This window comes from Microcaecilia unicolor, chromosome 3, assembly GCF_901765095.1.
Source record: "Microcaecilia unicolor chromosome 3, aMicUni1.1, whole genome shotgun sequence".
Lineage (NCBI taxonomy): Eukaryota > Metazoa > Chordata > Amphibia > Gymnophiona > Siphonopidae > Microcaecilia > Microcaecilia unicolor.
Genome location: NC_044033.1, coordinates 13,511,114 through 13,533,714, shown reverse-complemented (window position 1 = coordinate 13,533,714; position 22,601 = coordinate 13,511,114). Strand labels below are relative to the sequence as shown.

Genomic DNA, 22,601 nt, shown 5'->3' with positions numbered 1-22,601 from the left:
ATGGGAGGTGGGACTGGTGGTTGAGAGGCGGGAAGTACTGCTGCGCAGACTTGTACAGTCTGTGCCCTGAATAAGGCAGGTACAAATCAAGGTACAAATCAAGGTAAGGTTTACACATATGTTGTCTTGTTGGGCAGACTGGATGGACCGTGCAGGTCTTTTTCTGCCGTCATCTACTATGTTACTTGGTTCCAAAGATCCTGTCTCATTGAGCCTCTTGGGAAAACTGCAGGGCTATGGTTGGATCTAAGACACTGTAGACATCAAGAATGGGTGTCTTTTCCTGCGATAGTATGCACCGGGTATTGTGCTTGAAGTCACTGGGAATCTTTGTGGACATGGATGGAAAAACTTCATCGATGGTGCCTGAAAAAGGAGAAAGTCACAGAGAAAAAGAAAGGGAAAGACCCGACTGAAGTCAGGGCCTAAAAATGGCCTGAGGGTGACAGAAAATAAAGAAAACTTAAACTCGGGCAAAATAAAACTAATGAAAAATAAAGGACGGGTTTGTAAGGTCCAAGAAAAAGAGCCACAATAAAAGCAGAAAAATTACCGAAAGGCACTAACAGCTCTCAAAAAGACCGTACAAGTGAGGAAAGGGCAAAAAACCACACTTCTCCTCATGCAAAAAAAAGAGAACTAAGGAGACTGCTTTCACGTGACGAGCGGGAAGGCACTCGTGCATGTGTGGTGAAGCGCAGCTTGCACTCCACAAAGCTCTCTCTTTTTTACTATGGCAAAAGCTGGACCAGGCAACGCAGATCGGCATCACCCACTTTTGAGAATATAGAAGCCTGCTTGTCCTCTGAGAAATAATATCACATTCATCGTTGATTTAATCATGAATTGCTAATAAATGTGACTGTTGGCAGACTGGATGGAACATTCAGGTCTTTATCTGATGTCACTTACTATGTTACTATTTGTGAGAGAGAAGATAGTATAATGAAGAGCATTTCCTCACGTATGATGCAGTTCAGCCTCCTTGCAGCAGGGGGCACTAGTCTGCTGAGGCAGTTGCTGAGTCAGAGTGGCGGGACTCAGATCAGGAGGGAGCTAATGGCCCTGAGGCTAAGTAGATCACGGAGACCCCGATACAGAAGCTCCAGGAGAGAAGCCGCCCTATAATGTAAGGGTTCCACTGCTGATGTGCAGTGATCGTGACCTGGCTGAGGTAAGCCACTTCTGCTATTTGACTTAGACTTTCAAGTTGTGTTTTGAGGTCTGGCTGAAGCCAGACCTGGGACTTGGAGAAGAACCATGAACTTACAGGCTGTGTTTGGGGCGTGGCAGCCCCACCAGCCACAGACTATGTTTGGGCCTGTCAACCAGAAGCCCACTTGAGACTGTGTTTATTGAGTGGAGGAAGGTTTTCCAACTTCTGTTCCTGGTCCTGTGAAGTAACTGGCATCAGGACTCAGATAAATAAATACTTATTTTTGCTTATATCCTGTTGTCCAGCTGAGTTCTACCACCGGCCCACCCTCAACCCTCGCTCAGGATATCACAGTATTCTATAAGGGCATGCCTAAGTGCTCTAGCATGTAAGCATGTAACTAAACTGTACAGCGCTGCATAACCCCTAGTAGCGCTTTAGAAATGTTAAGTAGTAGTAGTAAGTAGTAGAATGGGAGCGGCATGAGTGGAGCTGATTACTTATCTATGCAACTGAAAAGAGTACTGTAAGTTACGCATGTTGCATGCCATATTTAGACACGCTCATTTACACCTTCCAGTGACCTGGCAATCAATGATAATTATCTGTGTGACATCCAATTGAAATCTATTACTTTTCCACACAGGAATTTTGTACCAGTTCATAGATTTTTGGTGGTTCAAATACAAAATCTTCAGGTTCATCACCAGTAGGTTCAGGTGTTTCACGCAAAAAATCAACAAAGTAGGGCTCAGAATGGAGTTCCAAATCAGGGTCCACATGTTCCTTGACTGCTCGTGCAAAGGCCATATCAAACCATTCTTGGTCTTCAGCACTAATAAATCTAAAATGCAGAAAAAAATAATACACACAATCAGTAGCTGAAAGAATTAAATTACAGTACAAAATATAATTAAGAAATTATCTGAAGTTTTAATGGCAAATAATCATATTTGTCCCTGCATAGTATGAGAATTGTGGAAAATAAAGAGATTGTGATCACTTGGGACAAACCCATTACAAATGTTATGAAGTTTGAAGAAAGGAAACTGGACATAGTGATAAAAGAGAAACACATGAGAACAGCTTTGATAACAGAAGTGTCAGTGCCAAGTTACCATTCTATTTATCACGTGGAGAGAAAGAAGATTCTTAAGACCAAGAAATGCAGGCAGAGACTACGAAAATGTGGAAGAAAGATACAGACATAGTAGCATAGAGGGGCATAATCGAACGGCGCCCGCCATCTAGATGGGCGGCCATCTATTTTGCCGGCGCCGCAAAGAGACAGTCCCGACCGTATTATCGAAAAAGATGGGCGGCCATCTTTCGTTTCTATAATACGGTTCGGGCCGGCCAAATACCTTGGATTTGGCCACGTTTGAGATGGCCGGCATCAGTTTTCAGCGATAATGGAAACTGAGAGCAGCCAACTCAAACCCGGCCAAATCCAAGGCATTTGGTCATGGGAGGAGCCAGCATTTGTAGTGCACTGGTCCCCCTGAGATGCCAGGACACCAACCGGGCACCCTAGGGGGCACTTCTAAAAAATAAAAATAGCTCCCAGGTGCATAGCTCCCTTACCCTGGGTGCTGAGCCCCCCAAATTCCCCCAAAACCTACTCCCCACAACTCTACACCATTACCATAGCACTAATGGGTGAAGATGTCGGTACAGTGGGTTTGGGGGGGGGGGTTGTTGGAGGGCTCCCATTTACCACCACAAGTGTAACAGGTAGGGGGGGTGGGACTGGGTCCACCTGCCTGAAGTGCACTGCACCCACTAAAAACTGCTCCAGGGACTTGCATACTGCTGTCAGGGAGCTGGGTATGACATTTCAGACTGGCATAGAGGCTGGCAAGAGGGTTTTGTTTGTTTGTTTGTTTTTTTGGGTGGGAGGGGGTTGGTGACCACTGGGGGAGTAAGGGATGATGATCCCCGATTCCCTCTGGTGGTCATCTGGTCAATTGGGGCACTTTTTTGAGACTTGGTCGTGAAAATGAATGGACCGAGTCGGCCAAATGTTCGTCAGGGCCGGCCATCTTTTTTCCATTATCAGGCGAAGCTGGCCATCTCGTAACTACGCCCGGTCCCGCCTTTGCTACCCTGCCGAAACGCTCGCTTCAAGTTTGGCCAGCTCCGCGACGGAACGCAGTTGGAGCTGGCCCAAAATCGTCTTTCCATTATTCCAATTTGGCTGGCTTCAGGAGATGGCCGGCCATCTCCCAATTTGTGTCGGAAGATGGCCGGCGATCTCTTTCGAAAATAAGCTGGATAGTAACATAGTAGGTGACGGCAGAAAAAGACCTGTACGGTCCATCCAGTCTGCCCAACAAGATAAACTCATATGCGCTACTTTATATGTATACCTGACCTTGATTTGTATCAATCATTTTCAGGGCACAGACTGTAGAAGTCTGCCTGATGTTGCTTTAGTTTCAGCAAGTTTTTTTCTATGAGAGGTATGGGAGGATATGCATAGAGAAGATCCTTCCCCCAATAGAGGGAAAATGCATTTGATGATAGTCTGTTTGTGATCTGAGCCTGGAACAAAACTAAAGGACTTTGCTGTTGTGATAAGTGGCAAAAATATCCACCGAGGGAGTGCCTCACTCTCAGATCTTGTGCACTAGGCCCATGTTGAAAGACCACTCGTGAGGTTGCTTCACCCTGATCAGTATACATGAGCTCATCTACATGAGCTCCCCATCCCTGGTTGGATGCATCCACTGTCAACACCTTTTGAGGAGGTAGAATTTGAAATGGGAGTCATGTGGTCACATTCAGCTGAAATGTCCACCAGAGTAGGGAATGAACTAGCTCTGGAGGGAGTCAGATCATGACATCCACCAAGTTCCCCATAGCTTGAGACCACTGTAAAGTCAAAATCCATTGGGCCCCTCTCAAATGGAGGCGAATCATGGGAGTGATGTACACTGTGGAAGCCATATGATCTAGCAATCTCAACACCTGTCGAACTGTGACCTGCTTGCTGCTGCAGACTTGCAAGGTGAGTGTTACTAAGGCATCCGCTCTCACTTGTGGTAGGAAAGCCCAAGCTTGCACTGTATCAAGCAGGGCTCCTATGAATTCTAATTTCTGTACAGATTGCAGGTGGGACTTGGGGTAGTCTATAATGAACCCTAGTAGCTCTAGCACCCGAATAGTTCTCTGCACAGATGCCTGGGCCCCTTCGTGTGACTTGCTCTTGACCAGCCAATTGACAAGGTAGGGAAACACATAGACTCCCAGTCTGCATAGCAACACTGCGACTACTGCTAGGCACTTGGTAAAAAGTCTGGGAGCTGACATGAGGCCAACAGACAGAAAGCGGTACTGGTAAAGGTGTTTCCCTACTCAAAATCTGAGATACTTCCTGTGACTGGAAAGCATTGAAATATAGCTATAGGCATCCTTTAAGTCCAGAGAGCATACACAATCTTGTTCCTGAATCGTGGGGAAAAGGGTGCCCTGAGAAATCATCCTAAACGTTTCTTTCACCAAGAATTTGTTCAGGGCCCTTTGGTCTAGGATGGAACAATATCCTCCCATCTTTTTGGGCACAAGTAAGTACCTGGAATAGAATCCCTTCCCTTCTTCCACTGGTGGCATGGGTTCAACCACATTGGTATGGAGAAGGAAGGATATTTCCTCTGCAACTATCTGCTTATGCTGAGAGCTGATGAATGATACTCTCAGAGGGCAATTTGGTGGTTTCTGAGCCGGACTATCTGAAGAACCCACTGGTCAGAGATTACAATGTGCCACGTTTGATGGAAAAAAAATTCAGCCTCCTTCCCACCGGAAGGTCATACAGGATGGTTACTTGGACTGTGGCCATGCTCTCCTGGAGCCAGACAAATACTCATCCACTACTTTGACTGGGGAGCCGGCTAGGATGTTTGAGCTCTAGGCTGACAGACAGGACCATTGGGACTGGGACTGCTGGGATGAGCGGGAAGAAGGCAGAAACCTACACCATTGAGAGTAGTAGGGTCTGCGTCTTGACCTGTTCGGGAACCTCCTAGTAGAGGATGTAGCTGGAGGCTGCTGAGAGAGGGACTGAATGTGTCAGGTTTCTCATGAAGCACAGGGTTTGTGAGCCCTTGGACCACTGCCGTGGAGCGGCAGTGGCAGGCAAAACCACCCCAACCAGCATTGGGCTAACACACACACAAAGCAGGGACTGCAGACAGGGATAAGCAAAGCAGGAACACACTGGACAAGAACACTTGGACTGGAACACAGGACTGGAGCAAGGCTTCACCTGTACTTGACCGCCCTTCTCCAGGAGTTGAGCCCCTGGGTGCAGGCGGCCGGCAGGACTTACCGGACTGGGCAGGAACTGGATACCAACAGGAAACACACAACAGAGTCAAGACTACAAGCTGCCAGGCAGCCACTAAGACAAAAACACAGACAGGAGAGAGTCAGGACTAAAAGCTGCCCAGCAGTCACTAAAAAGGAACACAGACCCAAGACAAGGAAATGCAGACCAGAAACAAAACTAGGAAATAAGCAATAAAACCAAAGCTAAACTACACACAGACTAACCAAGAACTAGGCAAGGAATTCAGACAAGAAACTAGACTAGGCAGAGGTGCAACAGAACACACAAACTCACCCAGAGACCTTTGGCAATGCAAAGGCCCTGAATGGAAGCACACCACTTCCTTATCAAGGCCCTGACTGATGATGTCACAACAACAGGACACAGGCAGGAAGCATACTGAAGCACAGAGAGGCTTAACACACACAGGTGCACTATAGTGGAGTAATTAGAGCCACGCTGGAAGCAGCCAGCACACAGAGACAGATCTAACTCAGGAAGAACAGACAGAAGCCAGCTCAAAAGCTGACCACCAGAAATAAGGTGAGTCTGAGAGGGGGTCTGAGAGGGATCACGACCACAGTCGTGACAGAATGGTGTTGGTATGTTTCTTAATGAGGTCAGCAACCTCCTGCACCTTGTCCCCAAAAGATTGTCTCCTTGGTAAAGAACTTCCGCTAACCCCTCTTGAAACAATAGTTCCAGGTCACATGTAGCCATGAAAGTCTATGCATTCCTCCCCATGGCAAAGAGTATCATAAGTGCCCCTGGCCAGATTTATCCTGCACTCTAGCTGCTTTTTAGCTAACTGATGAAGCTCTGTGGCCTGCTCCTGAGGGAGGGAGAGTCCACAAGACTAAGCGCACTGCAAGCCAGGGAGTTCAAGTAGATGCTCATACAGAGCTGGTGGGTCTGGATGCAGGCAATAATAATCACGGCTTGATAAAGTTTTCTCCCAAATGAGACCAGAGTCTGAGCCTCCCTACCTGGGGCCACCGAGGCATGAGTCCTGGAGTTTATGGTCCATTTGAGAGCAAATTTTATGGCACGTTACTGGCGGATTAACTTGGGAGCCTTTACCATCTCCTAAATAGGTGGTGGTAAGGGTTTCCCCCCGGAAATGGTCATGCGGCAAGTGTGCAATTACCACACAGCATTTCTTTTTTTATTTTTGCCTTTTACCTGCTGCGGTAAAAGGGTCCTCAGCATATGACAAATCCATGTGCTGATACTACTGCAGGGCCTCTTTTACCGCAGCTTGGAAAAAGGGGTCCTTAACTACAGACTCTCCAAAATACAGCTATTAGACTATTTTGCTGTGCCCGTCATACAGATCACACAACCCCATTACTGAAACCTCATCATTGGTTACTTGTTGAACACCGGATCAGTTATAAAATAGCGCTACTGATTTTTATAGCCTTCAGAATTGGTATTCCTGACTACCTCTCCTGTCTTACCCTATTCACTTACCAGGGTCCTTCGCTTAATCAATGACCATTGACTAGTCGTATCAAGTCCCAAATTTGCTCACCTAGAATCCACTAAACACTCTTTTTACATCCCCCCCTACTTTTGGCATAATCTGCCCCTCTCCCTCCGTAGTGACCTCTCACTTAAGCGCTCTAAAGCTAACTCACAGACCTGACTTTTCAGACAAGCTTTTGGAGAAACAACCCTATTGGATTCCCCGGCATGAGGTTGCTGGGATCACATTTTCCTGTCCTTGCTTTCCTATCTTCTCCCTCTTTTCTATGTGAGTGTATTCCCTTACTATTTTAAATGGAGTTTCTTTCCTTTCTGATTTGTGTAGACTGTACATCGCTCTGCTCTTTTCTGGCAGCTAGAATGGTTTAGCAAGTTCCAATAAACTATAAACTCTCAAAGGGTAGGAAAAGCCTCAAAAAATTGGGTAGCTTTAACAGAATGTTTTTTGCTCCCTATTTCTAATCACAGGCTTTAAGAATCTCCCTTATTTCTTCTTATTTTTTCAGTTTTATTAAAATTAAATCTTCTCCTGGTGCAGTAAACACAGGCAACATCATTTTCCAGAAAACTCTTCTCATAATATCCACTTATCTTAACAACTCAGCATCTTCTGCAGTCTTTTCAAACTCATCCAACTCAATAGGGAGCAAAAAAAACCCAACAACATTCTGTTAAAGCTACCCAGTGGGATTGTTCATTTTGGTATTTTTTTATTATATGCCATTTGGAGATCCTTATAATAGATCATCTAGGTTGTTCCACCAATGAAATGCCTATTTTATCTGTGGAGTGATTAGTACTTTTTGAGATCGGTTGAAAACTTTGAGACCACTAAAACATTAGCTCCTACTGAATTGGTCTCATATGAAGTTTTGTGGTTGGGCTTATTGCAATTTAGGCTGCCATAAGGCCTAAAAGCCTGAAGAAATGTCTTGCTATGCATATTTAAGAGTTGAGAAACTGCTGCACTAAACACTGGATTGTGTTTGAACAAAGCTATAGTAGAAATGCTTTCCCTTGTACAGTGTCTATTTGTGCTCCTAAGAACTGAATGGTCTGAGTGGGGTGCAGCCTGGATTTTTCTTTGTATACGATGAATCCTAGGGTGGAAAGAATTTTGTGACCATACTCTGAAGGGATGTTAATAATTCCTGTTTCGAGGTTATAAATATAGTCCTTAGTGGAGCGCATGATCTGGTGCGGGAGGTAATGGTGCTGGGGCCGCTTGATAACAGTGATCATAATATGATCGGATTTGATATTCTTTGAAGTAAGTATACATAGGAAACCAAATACCTTAGCGTTTAACTTTAAAAAAGGAGACTATGATAAAATGAGAAGAACGGTGAAAAGAAAACTTAGAGAAGCGACTGCGAGGGTCAAAAATTTACATCAGGCGTGGATGCTGTTCAAAAACACCATCCTGGAAGCCCAGGCCAAATATATTCCGCTTATTAAAAAAGGAGGACGGAAGACCAAACGACAGCTGGCGTGGTTAAAAAGTGAGGTGAAGGAAGCTATTAGAGCTAAAACAAAATCCTTCAGAAAATGGAAGAAGGAACCGACTGAAAATAATAAGAAACAGCATAAGGAATGTCAAATCAAATGCAAAGCGCTGATAAGGAAAGCGAAGAGGGACTTCGAAAAAAAGATTGTGTAGGAGGCAAAAACACATAGCAAAAATTTTTTAATGTATATTAAAAGCAGGAAGCCAGCAAAAGAATCAGTTGGACCACTAGATGACCGAGAAGTAAAAGGGGCGATCAGGGAAGACAAAGCCGTAGCGGAGAGATTAAATGAATTCTTTGCTTCGGTCTTCACCGAGGAAGATTTGGGTGGGATACCGGTGCCGGAAATGGTATTCGAAACTGATGAGTCGGAGAAACTTAATGAATTCTCTGTAAACCTGGAGGATGTAATGGGGCAGTTCTACAAACTGAAGAGCAGCAAATCTCCTGGACCAGATGGTATTCATCCCAGAGTACTGAAAGAACTGAAAAATGAGCTTGCGGAGCTATTGTTAGAAATATGTCATTTATCCTTAAAATTCAGTGTGGTACCGGAAGATTGGAGGGTGGCCAACGTAACGCCGATTTTTAAAAAAGGCTCCAGAGGAGATCCGGGAAATTATAGACCAGTGAGTCTGACATCGGTGCTGGGCAAAATGGTAGAGACTATTATGTTTCAATAATTTTACGGAGCATATTCAAAAGCATGGATTAATGAGACAAAGTCAACATGGATTTAGTGAAGGGAAATCTTGCCTCACAAATCAACTACATTTCTTTGAAGGGGAGAACAAACATGTGGATAAAGGGGAGCCGGTTGATATTTTGTATCTGGATTTTCAGAAGGCGTTTGACAAAGTACCTCATGAAAGACTCCAGAGGAAATTGGAGAGTCATGGGATAGGAGGTAGTGTTCTATTGTGGATTAAAATCTGGTTAAAAGATAGAAAACAGAGAGTAGGGTTAAATGGTCAGTATTCTCAATGGAGAAGGGTAGTTAGTGGGGTTCCCCAGGGCTCTGTGCTGGGACCGCTGCTTTTTAACATATTTATAAATGACCTAGAGATGGGAATAACTAGTGAGGTAATTAAATTTGCTGATGACACAAAGTTATTCAAAGTTGTTAAATCGCGGGAGGATTGTGAAAAATTACAAGAGGACCTTACGAGACTGGGCGTCTAAATGGCAGATGCTTGGAATAAACTTCCTGAGCCCATACGCGAAGACCCCTCCCTGCCCATCTTCAAATCCTTGCTCAAAGCCCATCTCTTCAATGTCGCCTTCGGCACCTAACCATTTTACCTCTATTCAGGAAATTTAGAGTGCCCCAATTTGATTGACCGCACATTTTGTCCATTAGATTGTAAGCTCCTTTGAGCAGAGACTGTCCTTCTTTGTTAAACTGTACAGCACTGCGTAACCCTAGTAGCACTTTAGAAGTGTTAAGTAGTAGTAGTAGTAGTAGTTTAATGTGAGCAAGTGCAAAGTGATGCATATGGGAAAGAGGAACCCGAATTATAGCTACGTCATGCAAGGTTCCACGTTAGGAGTCACTGTAAATTTATTAAGTCTGCCATCTCCATTTGGGCAGCGGAGCCATGGGCCTTTTCCTATACTGGACAGAATTGCATACCCCCTCTACATACTTAATTACCCCAACCTTGTATCTGCTCATGACAGGGTTACACAGTCAAGGCAGTATAAACCTATGTAATTAGAAAGGAACCCAGTATTTAGTAAAGAAATATAGTTTATTAGCATTGATATCTTACCCAAAGACAGTACAAGCAGTTCAGTCACTCATGGTTGAGCAGCAGTTCACGACACATCTGTCACCCGCCTTCTCTTGTAGCCTTCCTTCTGCCTTCTGATTTAATACCCCTCAGACTTCCCATTTTATACCATTTTGGCCCCATTGATTCCAATGGACCCTAGCTTTCTCACCAAAGCTCTTGGCCCTTATCAGTTGATAAGGATGACTTCATCATATTCTCAAGCTCTAAGTATAAACAAGATAAGTTCAGAGCGCATCTGTGAGATGACTTCACAGGTCATTTTGCTCTCCTCAGCTCCCCCCTCCCATTGGATGTTCTCATCCTACTTGCATCTGACCCACTAATATCTTTTATTTTAATCAAAACATCTTAGCTCATGACTTCTCGCAGGTGCCAGTCCAAGGATTGTTGACAAGAGCAAAACCCCCCTCCCTTTCCAGCTCTCTGGGAACTCACTTCAGCATGAGCTGCAGTGAAATATATTTTGTATCAGAGATGATTTTTTGATTTTTTTTAAGAGGCCTAGCTCTTAGCCTGAGCAATTGGCCTGCATTTTACTGAGAGCAAGGGCTAGCATATTTCTACATTCCCCTCTTGCCGGGCCCCCTCAGGGGGGCCGGCACACATGACTATGAGTGTGTGTGGCTGTCCTTTCCAGAGGGCTCTGGGGGGGGGGGGTGGAGGTATATCTTTAAGGGGACAGGGGCACTCTGTCATGATGTGGGACTTAGGCCTCAGTGAGAATCAATCTTTGAGCATGTAGATATATACTACGTGAAATTCTATATTCTATGTTCCCCCTTAAGGTAAGCCACCCAAAAAACCTAACTATGTATCCTACGGCTACCCCTCTGGAGCAGTGTGAGACTTGGAAACATGAGAAGTCAATTAAGTCTAGGTACCATACAATGGAATCAATAACGTTGAGTGCATATGATTGCAATCAATATATCATTATTACAGAGCCAATCATTAATCACATTTTGATTGTATGAATATGGCTAAAACTGGTGTTAATAGGGCACAAATATTTCATTTTAGCATTTAAAAAGGGTTAATATTGGCCAAATAATGAATAACTACTACAAACTCAAGAGCATTATAATTATGAGTGTTGCACTGTTTAACCTGCAGTAGTTTTATAATTATGAGCAAGATAATGGCAAAACTCTGAGTGTAATAGATCTAGATCGTATATGAAGGCACTGTTGAGTTATAGTGTTTCTGGAACATACATAGGAACATAATCTTCTTCTTCTTTGTATAGAAAATAAAGCAAATCAATTCATTTCTCTCTCGATGATTGAGAAATCATCAACAGTAGAAAACAGTCTACTTAGTTACCATTTGAGGTCCAGTGATAAAAGGTACAACAGTTTAAAAATGGAAAAAAAAAAAAAGATGGCGCCGTGAGCGGTTGTGCTCGAAGCAGTCTCCTGCCTTCCTTGCCGAAATAATTATATACTTTTCTTTGAATTAGATATGCCGCACACAAAACGCAAAGGGACGGTCCGGGGAGTTCCCCTACCTTCCGGGTCATCCACTCCGGCGAGGATAGGTTTGGAGCGCTTCTTCCCCGCGGTTTCCCGTGTTAGCGGAGCGGAGTCCTTAGCGGGGGGAGCCGGTGAAGCGGTTCTCCCGCTGGACATAGAAACTTCTTTATCCCCGCTATGCTCTACAACTCCTCCTTGCCCAGCAACGCTTGCCAGTCGAACGGGGTTTCCTCTTGGACCCGGAAAGGGTGAATTTGAGGAGCCCATAGGGGAGCTTGACTTGACGGGGAGATCCGAAGCTGCTGGAGAGACGGAGGTGAATCTAAGTCAGATCTGGCAGAAGCTATTAGAAATTGAAAGGACCCTGAAACAATCTTCAGATGAGGTAAAGACTCTTAATTTCTCGGTACAGGAAGTGAAGAACTCTATGGAAATTGTTAATCAAGATTTCTCAAAGAAAATTGAGGCCTTACAGGCAGACTCTAAGCAAATGGAAGAATTTAAAGTGGCTGTGATCAAAGATAGTATGGAGACTAGAAGAAAAATAGAACAAATGGAGAACTATAATAGGAGATTAAATCTCCGATTATTAAATTTTCCTAGAATGATGGGAGTCTCTCCAAATGATATGTTTTGCAGATTTTTGAAAGAAAATCTGAATTTCCCCCAAGAAATATTTCCTCCTTTGAATAAAATTTATTATATTTCAAGAACAATGAATAAAGTACCAGGAGAAGACTCAGTGGATTTACAAAATGTCACAGCCATCTTGGAACAATCAACTACAAGTGTGAGTGAAAGAGGAACGTTGATAGTTTCCTTTGTTTTCCAACAGGACTTAAATGCAGTAATGAGACTTTACTTTAAGTCAACTAACCGTATCTTTATAGGCCAAAAAATCTGGCTATATCCTGATGTGACTAAAATCACTCAGGAGAAAAGGAAAAAGTTTTTGTCAATGAGATCAAAAATTTTAGAAATGTGTGGTTCTTTCCTTCTTGTGTACCCTTGTAAATGTGTTATCAGGATAATTCAAACAAAATATATATATTATATGCCTGATCAGCTTCAGAACTTCTTAGATACTAAACAAGCTTAGAGATAAAAGATAGAAGAATGGGAATGACGATGTCATTATTTTTCTTGTATAAATATGTGAAAATGTGTTAAAATACTTCACTAATTCCTACCCCCCCAAATTATTATATTGTGGTCTAAGGAAGCCAATAGTAAATAATTGAATATAATTTTATTTTTCCTAAGTTTGTAAAGTTATTACAATTGTGGCTGTATTACACTTTGCAGTTGTATTTTCTGTGTAAGTATATGATAAAACAATAAAAATTCTTTAATATAAAAATGGAAAAAAAACCAATCTAAACGTAACAAACTGAAAAGAAACGTATAATAGTTCAATTAAACAGCATAAGCAGAATAAATATCTTTCTTAATAAAAGAGGTGTACTTGCGTTACAGGCAATAAAAGTAAAATAAGAAAAATCAACAGCAGTAGTCCTACACAAAATTTATGGTGGAAATGTAGTTTGTCTTGTACTGAGAGTAGTAACAAGGAGGCTTAAGGCAAACCTCCAAACATAGGGAATAATGCACCAGACAAAAGTATCAACACCTGATTTAGTAGCTAATTTTGTTTGCTAAGGCAAAAAGGTCTTGTAATTAGATTGTAAGCTCTTTGAGCAGGGACTGTCTTTCTTCTATGTTTGTGCAGCGCTGCATACGCCTTGTAGCGCTATAGAAATGCTAAATAGTAGTAGTAGTAATGCCTTTTTAACAGAATCATCAGTGTCAGTATTATTGGGAATGTAAGTACAACAATGATTTCTGGCTTTGAATTGATCAAGTGCCCGTCTTCACACTCCTATAGCATTTATAGTGACAATAGAGGTACAGCACCTGTCAATCCATATGCGGAGAACAGTTTAAAAATTTCAACATATCTATTTCCAATTTTCCAGATGAAAAACCAAGGATTCCACCCGCTTTGATCAATGTTATAAGTGACATACCAAAAATATACAGGTTCTCTGGTGGAGGGTCTGATTATTGGATGTGTACTCTGTTCAATTTTAATTTGTCCACATCCCTGGAAAATTTCAAAGTCATCAAACACGGACCTATTAGATCCAGTAGTCCATGTATCAAATAGAGGGGAGCACAAGATATCAAATCTAGTTAAAGGGTCCCAGTTAGGATCATCATCCATTCCAGGATCCAAATCTAGGGGGTGAGTGGGACAGGCACCGTTCAGAGGCTCATTAGAGTGAGCACCAGCCATTTAATAGCCAGGCAGGTGTAATGCAAGAAGTATGAAATGCAAAGTCAAAAAAGAAAAAACAAAAGAAATGATGATTCGTATTGTCAGGAATAATAGAATTAAATAGAATTAAAAGGGCAAGTAATAATTAGATACAGGGTTTCAATTAAAACAGGGTAAAACAGTTGTTGGGGTACCCAGGGTGGATTCTTGTGATTGAGGCCCAAGATAGGGGTTGGGGGGGGGGGGGGGTGTCGGCCTGAGTCATGCAGTGGGACCAAGAAATTGATCTATGTGTCATCGTTGATGATACGTTGAAACCTTCTGCTCAGTGTGCTGCTGCGGCTCAGAAAGCAAATAGAATGTTAGGTATTATTAGGAAAGGAATGGAAAACAAAATGAGGATGTTATAATGCCTTTGTATCGCTCCATGGTATGACCGCACCTCGAATACTGTGTTCAATTCTTGTTGCCGCATCTCAAAAAAGATATAGTGGAATTAGAAAAGATGCAGAGAAGGGCGACGAAAATGATAAAGGGGATGAGACGCTCCCTATGAGGAAAGGCTAAAGCAGCTAGGGCTCTTCAGCTTGGAGAAAAGGCGGCTGAGGGGAGATATGATAGAGGTCTATAAAATAATGAGTGGAGTTGAACGGGTAGATGTGAAGCATTTGTTCATGCTTTCCAAAAATACTAGGACTAGGGGGCATGCGATGAAGCTACAATGTAGTAAATTTAAAACGAATCAGAGATGTTTCTTCACTCAACGTGTAATTAAACTCTGGAATTCGTTGCCAGAGAATGTGGTAAAGGTAGTTAGCTTAGCGGAGTTTTAAAAAGGTTTGGACGGCTTCCTAAAGGAAAAGTCCATAGACCGTTATTAAATGGACTTGGGGAAAATCCACTATTTCTGGGATAAGCAGTATAAAATGTTTTGCACATTTTTGGGATCTTGCCAGGTATTTGTGACCTGGATTGACCACTGTTGGAAACGGGATGTTGGCCTCGATGGACCTTTGGTCTTTCCCAGTATGGCAATACTTATGTACTTATGAAAGACAATGATTCCAGATGTCCTGAGGTGTGCTGCCACTTGGTAAAAACTCTAGGCGCCAAGGTCAGCCCAAATGGCAGTACTTTGTCCTGGTAGTGTGTTGGGCCACAGTGAAAGCGAAGGTATCTCCAATGATTTGGGTACATGGAAATGTGCATATAGGCATCCTTGAGGTCTAGAGATGAAAGATAGTTGTTGTGGCCTATTAGTGGTAGACTGCAGAGAGTACATCCTGAACTTTTCCTTCTTCATAAAATGATTCAATTGCCTTAGGTCTAGAATGGGACAAAGACATCCTAATGTTTTTGGAATTAGAAAATAGTGGGAATAGAATCCTTGATGGTGCTGATGAAGAGGTACATCCTGGATAGCATCAGCTTGAAGGAGTCTCTAGGGCTCATTTTCAAAGCACTTAGACTTACAAAATAATATAGTAGCCTATGGAGCTTTTTAAGTGTAAGTGCTTTGAAAATACGCCTCTCTGAATCTCTTCCTGTAAGATAGAGCACTGGTTTGTAGGTTGTATGCAATGGTGTGCTGGAGCCGGCTTGCACCGGCTCGCAAGAGCCGCTTGTTAACTTTGCTTGGCTCTTGCGAGCCGGTTGTTGAAACCCGCGAGCCGGCTCTCCTCCCTCCCTCTTCCCTCACATCACCGACCTGACAAATTCTTCGGGGCAGGCAGTCTTGCCTGCCCGCTGCAAGTGCTGACTCTCCCCCGCTGGCGCTGCAGGTTCACGCTTTAAAAATGGCCGCCGATACTTCCAGAGGCGGCCTCGCGAGACTTCGCCCTTGTAAGTCTCGGCGGCCATTTTGAAACGCGAACCAGCAGTGCCAGCGGGGGAGAGTCAGCACTTGCAGCAGGCAGGCAAGACTGCCTGCCCAGAAGAATTAAAGGAGTCAGATCGGTGATGGGAGGGAGGGAGGAGAATTCTATTAACAACTCGGGAGGGGGTGGCAGGGGAGAGAACTAGGGAGTCGCTGGGCATGGGTGGATCATGGAGGGGAGAGAAGGGTCATCGCTGGGCATGGGTGGATCATGGAGGGGAGAGAAGGGTCGTCGCTGGGCATGGGCGGATCATGGAGGGGAGAGAAGGGTTGTCGCTGGGTATGGGTGGATGGAGGGCAGGGGAGAGGAGGGTCACTGCTGGATTTGGTGGATGGAGGGCAGGGGAAAGGAGGGTCACTGGGTATGGGTGCATGCAGGGCAGGGGAGAGAAGGGTCGCTGGGTATATAGGTGCACGCAGGGCAGGGGAGAGGAGGGTCACCGGACATGGGTGGATGGAGGGCAGGGGAGAGGAGGGTCACTGGGTATGGGTGCATGGAGGGCAGGGGAGGGTCGCTGGGTGCATGCAGGGCAGGGGGAGCGAAGGGTCACTGGACATGGGTGGATGGAGGGCAGGGGAGGGTCGCTGGACATGGGTGGATGGAGGGCAGGGGAGAGGAGGGGAGAGAGAAGAAATGCTGGACATGGATGGAGGGGAGGGAAGAGTGAGGAAGGAGATGAGATGAGGGAAAAGGAAGAGAGGAGAAAAACTGCATATGGATGAAGAAAATAGGCAGAAGTTGAGGACCAGAAATGAAGAAGAAAGGAAAGAAATAAATGGAAAGGAATCCCTGGAAACGGAGTTAAGAGGACAGATAGCAGCAGAATCGGATACTGGGCCAGCATGATCAGAAAAACAGTCACCAGACAACAAAGGTAGAAAAAAAATCATTTTATTTTCATTATAGTGTTTGGAATATGTTCACTTTGAGAATCGGGTGCTCAACATTAAAAGTTTATATTTTTTTACTTATTTATGGCATTTTATCCCACATTAAACATGAATTAGATTGGAACCTGGGATCATTTAATTTTTTTTTCCTGGAGAGAGTAATGCATTGCGCCCCCCCCCCCCCCCCGGCTATAGCCAGCTCTGCAATTTTGGGGCGGCGCAGAGGTGGACCGGGGGGGGGGGGGGGGGGCGCAGAGGTGGACTAGGGAGAGAGCCTGTTGCTAAAATTTACCAGCACACCACTGGTTGTATGTCTTCAGGTAGAGGGAAATTTGGTGATACTTTGATGAAATTTAGTTTGTAACCTTGAGAAATTATTTTTAATACCCAATTGACTGTAGTGATTTTTCACCTTGCTCAACACCAGGCACTATCCTCCCACTGAACTCCCTAAAGCTCAGTACTATGAGAGTGCATTTCCATCTCATTAGTGTTGAGCATTACGGAGTTGTGCTGACATGCTGCTTTTGCACTATCTGCCTCTAGGTCTTTTCTTCTTGTTGAATAATATAAAAATAGAGGGGGAAGCTGATTAGCGTTCTTCACCTCCCTGCTCTGTTCCCACTCTAAGTCTTTTTTTCTGATTGGGTCCCGCCTTCCTGGCCAAGCTAACTAGTCCTGCTCCACTAATGTGTCCCAGTGAGGGAGTTTCCTTAAAACCCAGGTTTACTCCAGGCATTCCATCACAAAAGGGTTATCAGAAATCTTGGAGTGGCCCAAAATCTCACTTTTGAACTTGACAGCTTTGCTACTTCTATCAGCTTTTTCTGCAGTCCTTTTACAAAGGCACTGAAAAATGGCTTGCGGTAGTGTAGGCACGAGTTTTGGGCATGCACCAATCCATTTTTCAGCGTGTCTGTAAAAAAGGCCTTTTAAAAATTTTTGATGAAAATGGATGTGCAGCAAAATCAAAATTGGCGTGCGTTCATTTTGGAACTGAGACCTTACCACCAGCCATTGACCTAGCAGTAAAGGCTCACATGGTAACTGGGCGGTAATGACCTACACGCTAGAGAATGGCACGGGGGACAAAGTTTGTCCCATCTCCGTCTCATCCCCATGGGTTCTGTCTCTGTACCCACCCCATCTCCGCAGGTTCTCTCTCCGACCCCACCCCATCCCTGCAGACCCAATCTCCATGCCCACCTCGTACCCACAGGTTCTGTCCCCATCGGCTCTGTCCTCATCTGTAGAAGCGTCAAACATTTATGATTTTATACTTAAATCTTTTTAATAAAGTATAAAAAGTAACAATATGCTGTGCAACTGCTGTGCATAAATTACAAATAGAAAACAATGATAACAATGAGCAGCTATAATAACCCTCCTTCCCACCACCACCCTCTACCCTTCCAACCCCAACAATAGCTGATTTCTACTACCCCAAGGAATCCTAATCCTCCCTGTTAAAACATCTAGGGTACAAAATACAACCCGTTCTGTGTGCTCTAGAGGGGAGAAATATGCCTATGAAAAACTGTTATGATTTTTTAAATCTGTGGATGAATAAGAAGTCATCAACAATCTCAGGATTCTGTCTAGCTCTCCTGTCTTCCACAGTACTTCCTGCAATAGAAGACGTCTTCTTAGCGGATATGCTGGTAGCAGGATGTACAGGATCCCCCATGCAAATACTAAATTAGAACAAGACAAGAAAGCGAAGATACATACCTGTAGAAGGTATTCTCCGAGGACAGCAGGCTGATTGTACTCACATGTGGGGTCGGCATCCACGGCAGCCCAGGAAATGTCAAATTTTTCTACAGCAAAATTTTTAATGTTTTCCCAGAGCCTTCTAGCACGCGAACCGCGCATACGCGGACGACTTCCCACCCGTCACGTCAGCGTTCCCGCTCAGTTTAATCAAAAAGCAAATAATACACAAACAACAACTCCAAAGGGGAGGTGGGCAGGTTTGTGAGAACGATCAGCCTGCTGTCCTCGGAGAATACCTGCTACAGGTATGTATCTTCGCTTTCTCCGAAGACAAGCAGGCTCAAGTAGTGAGATGTGAACGTCTGGACTGATGACCACGTTGCAGCCTTGCAAATCTCCTCAATGGAGGCTGACTTTAAGTGAGCCACTAACACAGCCACGGCTCTAACATTGTGAGCCGTGACATGGCCCTCCAGAGTCAGCCCAGCTTGGGCGTAAGTGAAGGGATACGCAATCTGCTAGCCAATTAGAGATTGTGCGTTTTCCAATGGCGACTCCCCTCCTGTTGGGATCAAAAGAAACAAACAACTGAGCAAACTGTCTAAAGGGCTTTGTCTGCTCCGCGTAAAAAACCCTCCATTGCCCCTGGTACAAATAACAGTACCTGAATTTACTATGTAAACCACTTTGAATGTAGTTACATTCATATATACACTGTCAGCTAGCACATTTGCTTATTTCCGATCTGAGGAAGAAGGGCAACCTTCGAAAGCTAATCAAGAAATGTATTAAGTTATGTCCAATAAAAAAGGTATCATCTTATTTTCTTTTCCATGTTTTATTTTGTTTGATTTCTATTGATAAAATGTAGTTACAAAAACCACAGAAATGCGGTATATCAAGTTCATTTTCCATTTCCCATCTACATGAGCTCCCCACCCCAGGAGAGATGCATCCATCATCAGCACTTTTCATGTCTGAGGAAGTTAGAATGGTCGTCCTATGGTCAAATTGGATCGAATCGTCCACCACTGAAGAGAATTCCAAAAGCCGGTGGACAGTTGGACTACATCCTCTAGATCCCCCGCAGCTTGAAACCACTGAGAAGCTAGGGTCCATTGAGCTGATCTCATATGTAGACGTGTCATGGGCGTGACCTGAACTGTGGAGGCCATATGCCCCAGAAGTCTCAACACCTGCCGAGCTGTGACCTGGTGCGATGCTCGAACCATGGACACCAGGGACCGAAGGTTGTCCGCCCTTGTCTCGGGAAGATAATCTCGAGCTGTCTGAGTGTTCAACAGGGCTCCAATGAATTCCAAAGTTTGGACTGGGGTGAGATGGGACTTGGGATAATTTATGACGAAACCCCAGTAGCTCTAGCACCCGAATAGTCATTTGCACGGACTCCAGAGCACCCTCCTTCGAGCTGTTCTTCACCAGCCAATCGTTGAGATAAGGAAACACATGCACTCCCAGTCTGCGTAGCGACGCTGCGACTACAGCTAGGCATTTGGTAAACACTCTGGGCGCAGACACCAGGCCAAAAGGAAGTACACGGTACTGAAAGTGCTGTGTTCCCAGCCAAAATAGAAGATACTTCCTGTGAGCTGGAAGTATCGAGATGTGTGTGTAAAGCGAATGCTACATACCTGTAGAAGGTATTCTCCGAGGACAGCAGGCTGATTGTTCTCACTGATGGGTGACGTCCACGGCAGCCCCCTCCAATCGGAAACTTCACTAGCAAAGACCTTTGCTAGCCCTCGCGCCGATGCGCACCGCGCATGCGCGGCCGTCTTCCCGCCCGAACCGGCTCGTGTTCGTCAGTCCCGTATATAGCAAGACAAAGACAAGGGAAGACACAACTCCAAAGGGGAGGCGGGCGGGTATGTCAGAACAATCAGCCTGCTGTCCTCGGAGAATACCTTCTACAGGTATATAGCATTCGCTTTCTCCGAGGACAAGCAGGCTGCTTGTTCTCACTGATGGGGTATCTCTAGCCCCCAGGCTCACTCAAAACAACAAACATGGTCAATTGGGCCTCGCAACGGCGAGGACATAACTGAGATTGACCTAACAACTTATCCAACTAACTGAGAGTGTAGCCTGGAACAGAATAAAAAATGGGCCTAGGGGGGTGGAGTTGGATTCTAAACCCCGAACAAATTCTGAAGCACTGACTGCCCGAACCGACTGTCGCGTCGGGTATCCTGCTGCAGGCAGTAATGAGATGTGAATGTGTGGACAGATGACAACGTCGCAGCTTTGCAAATCTCTTCAATAGTGGCTGACTTCAAGTGGGCCACTGACGCTGCCATGGCTCTAACACTATGAGCCATGACACGACCCTCAAGAGCCAGCCCAGCCTGGGCGTAAGTGAAGGAAATGCAATCTGCTAGCCAATTTGAAATGGTGCGTTTCCCACAGCCACTCCCCTCCTGTTGGGATCAAAAGAAACAAACAATTGGGCGGACTGTCTGTTGGGCTGTGTCCGCTCCAGATAGAAGGCCAATGCTCTTTTGCAGTCCAATGTGTGCAGCTGACGTTCAGCAGGGCAGGAATGTGGACGGGGAAAGAATGTTGGCAAGACAACTGACTGGTTCAGATGGAACTCCGACACTACTTTCGGCAAGAACGTAGGGTGAGTGCGGAGGACTACTCTATTATGATGAAATTTGGTGTAAGGGGCCTGGGCTACCAGGGCCTGAAGCTCACTGACTCTACGAGCTGAAGCAACTGCCACCAAGAAAATGACCTTCCAGGTCAAGTACTTCAGATGGCAGGAGTTCAGTGGCTCAAAAGGAGGCTTCATCAGCTGGGTGAGAACGACATTGAGATCCCATGACACTGTAGGAGGTTTGACGGGGGGGGGAGGCTTTGACAAAAGCAAACCTCTCATGAAGCAAACAACTAAAGGCTGTCCTGAGATCGGCTTACCTTCCACACTGTAATGGTATGCACTGATTGCGCTAAGGTGAACCCTTACAGAGTTGGTCTTGAGACCAGACTCAGACAAGTGCAGAAGGTATTCAAGCAGGGTCTGTGTAGGACAGGAGCGAGGTCTAAGGCCTTGCTGTCACACCAGACGGCAAACCTCCTCCATAAAAAGAAGTAACTCCTCTTGGTGGAATCTTTTCTGGAAGCAAGCAAGACACGTGAGACACCCTCCGACAGACCCAAAGAGGCAACGTCTACGCTCTCAACATCCAGGCCGTGAGAGCCAGGGACTGGAGGTTGGGATGCAGAAGCGCCCCTTCGTTCTGGGTGATGAGGGTCGGAAAACACTCCAATCTCCACGGTTCTTCGGAGGACAACTCCAGAAGAAGAGGGAACCAGATCTGACGCGGCCAAAAAGGAGCAATCAGAATCATGGTGCCTCGGTCTTGCTTGAGTTTCAACAAAGTCTTCCCCACCAGAGGTATGGGAGGATAAGCATACAGCAGGCCTTCCCCCCAATCCAGGAGGAAGGCATCCGATGCCAGTCGGCCGTGGGCCTGAAGTCTGGAACAGAACTGAGGGACCTTGCGGTTGGCTCGAGATGCAAAGAGATCTACCAAGGGGGTGCCCCACACCTGGAAGATTCGGCGCACTACTCTGGAGTTGAGCGACCACTCGTGAGGTTGCATAATTCTGCTCAACCTGTCGGCCAGACTGTTGTTTACGCCTGCCAGATACGTGGCTTGGATCAACATGCCGTAACGGCGAGCCCACAGCCACATGCTGACGGCCTCCTGACACAGGGGGCGAGATCCGGTGCCCCCCTGCTTGTTGATGTAATACATGGCAACCTGGTTGTCTGTCTGAATTTGGATAATTTGGTGGGACAGCCGATCTCTGAAAGCTTTCAGAGCGTTCCAGACCGCTCGCAACTCCAGGAGATTGATCTGTAGACCTTGTTCCTCGAGGGACCAGCTTCCCTGGGTGTGAAGCCCATCGACATGAGCTCCCCACCCCAGGAGAGACGCATCCGTAGTCAGCACTTTTTATGGCTGAGGAATTTGGAAAGGGCGCCCCAGAGTCAAATTGGACCGAATCGTCCACCAGTACAGGGATTTGAGAAAACTCGTGGAGAGGTGGATCACGTTCTCTA

The 22,601-nt window shown here is 45.2% G+C and overlaps 1 protein-coding gene across 1 annotated transcript in view; it reads right to left on the bottom strand.

Annotated features, from left to right (window-relative positions):
* The window catches only part of DNAH8 (dynein axonemal heavy chain 8), a 1,267,128-nt gene that overhangs the window by 299,409 nt on the left and 945,118 nt on the right, over positions 1 to 22,601 (bottom strand). The window contains 1 exon segment of the mRNA XM_030199255.1: positions 1,814 to 2,000. Within this exon segment, the coding sequence (XP_030055115.1) occupies positions 1,814 to 2,000 (187 nt within the window).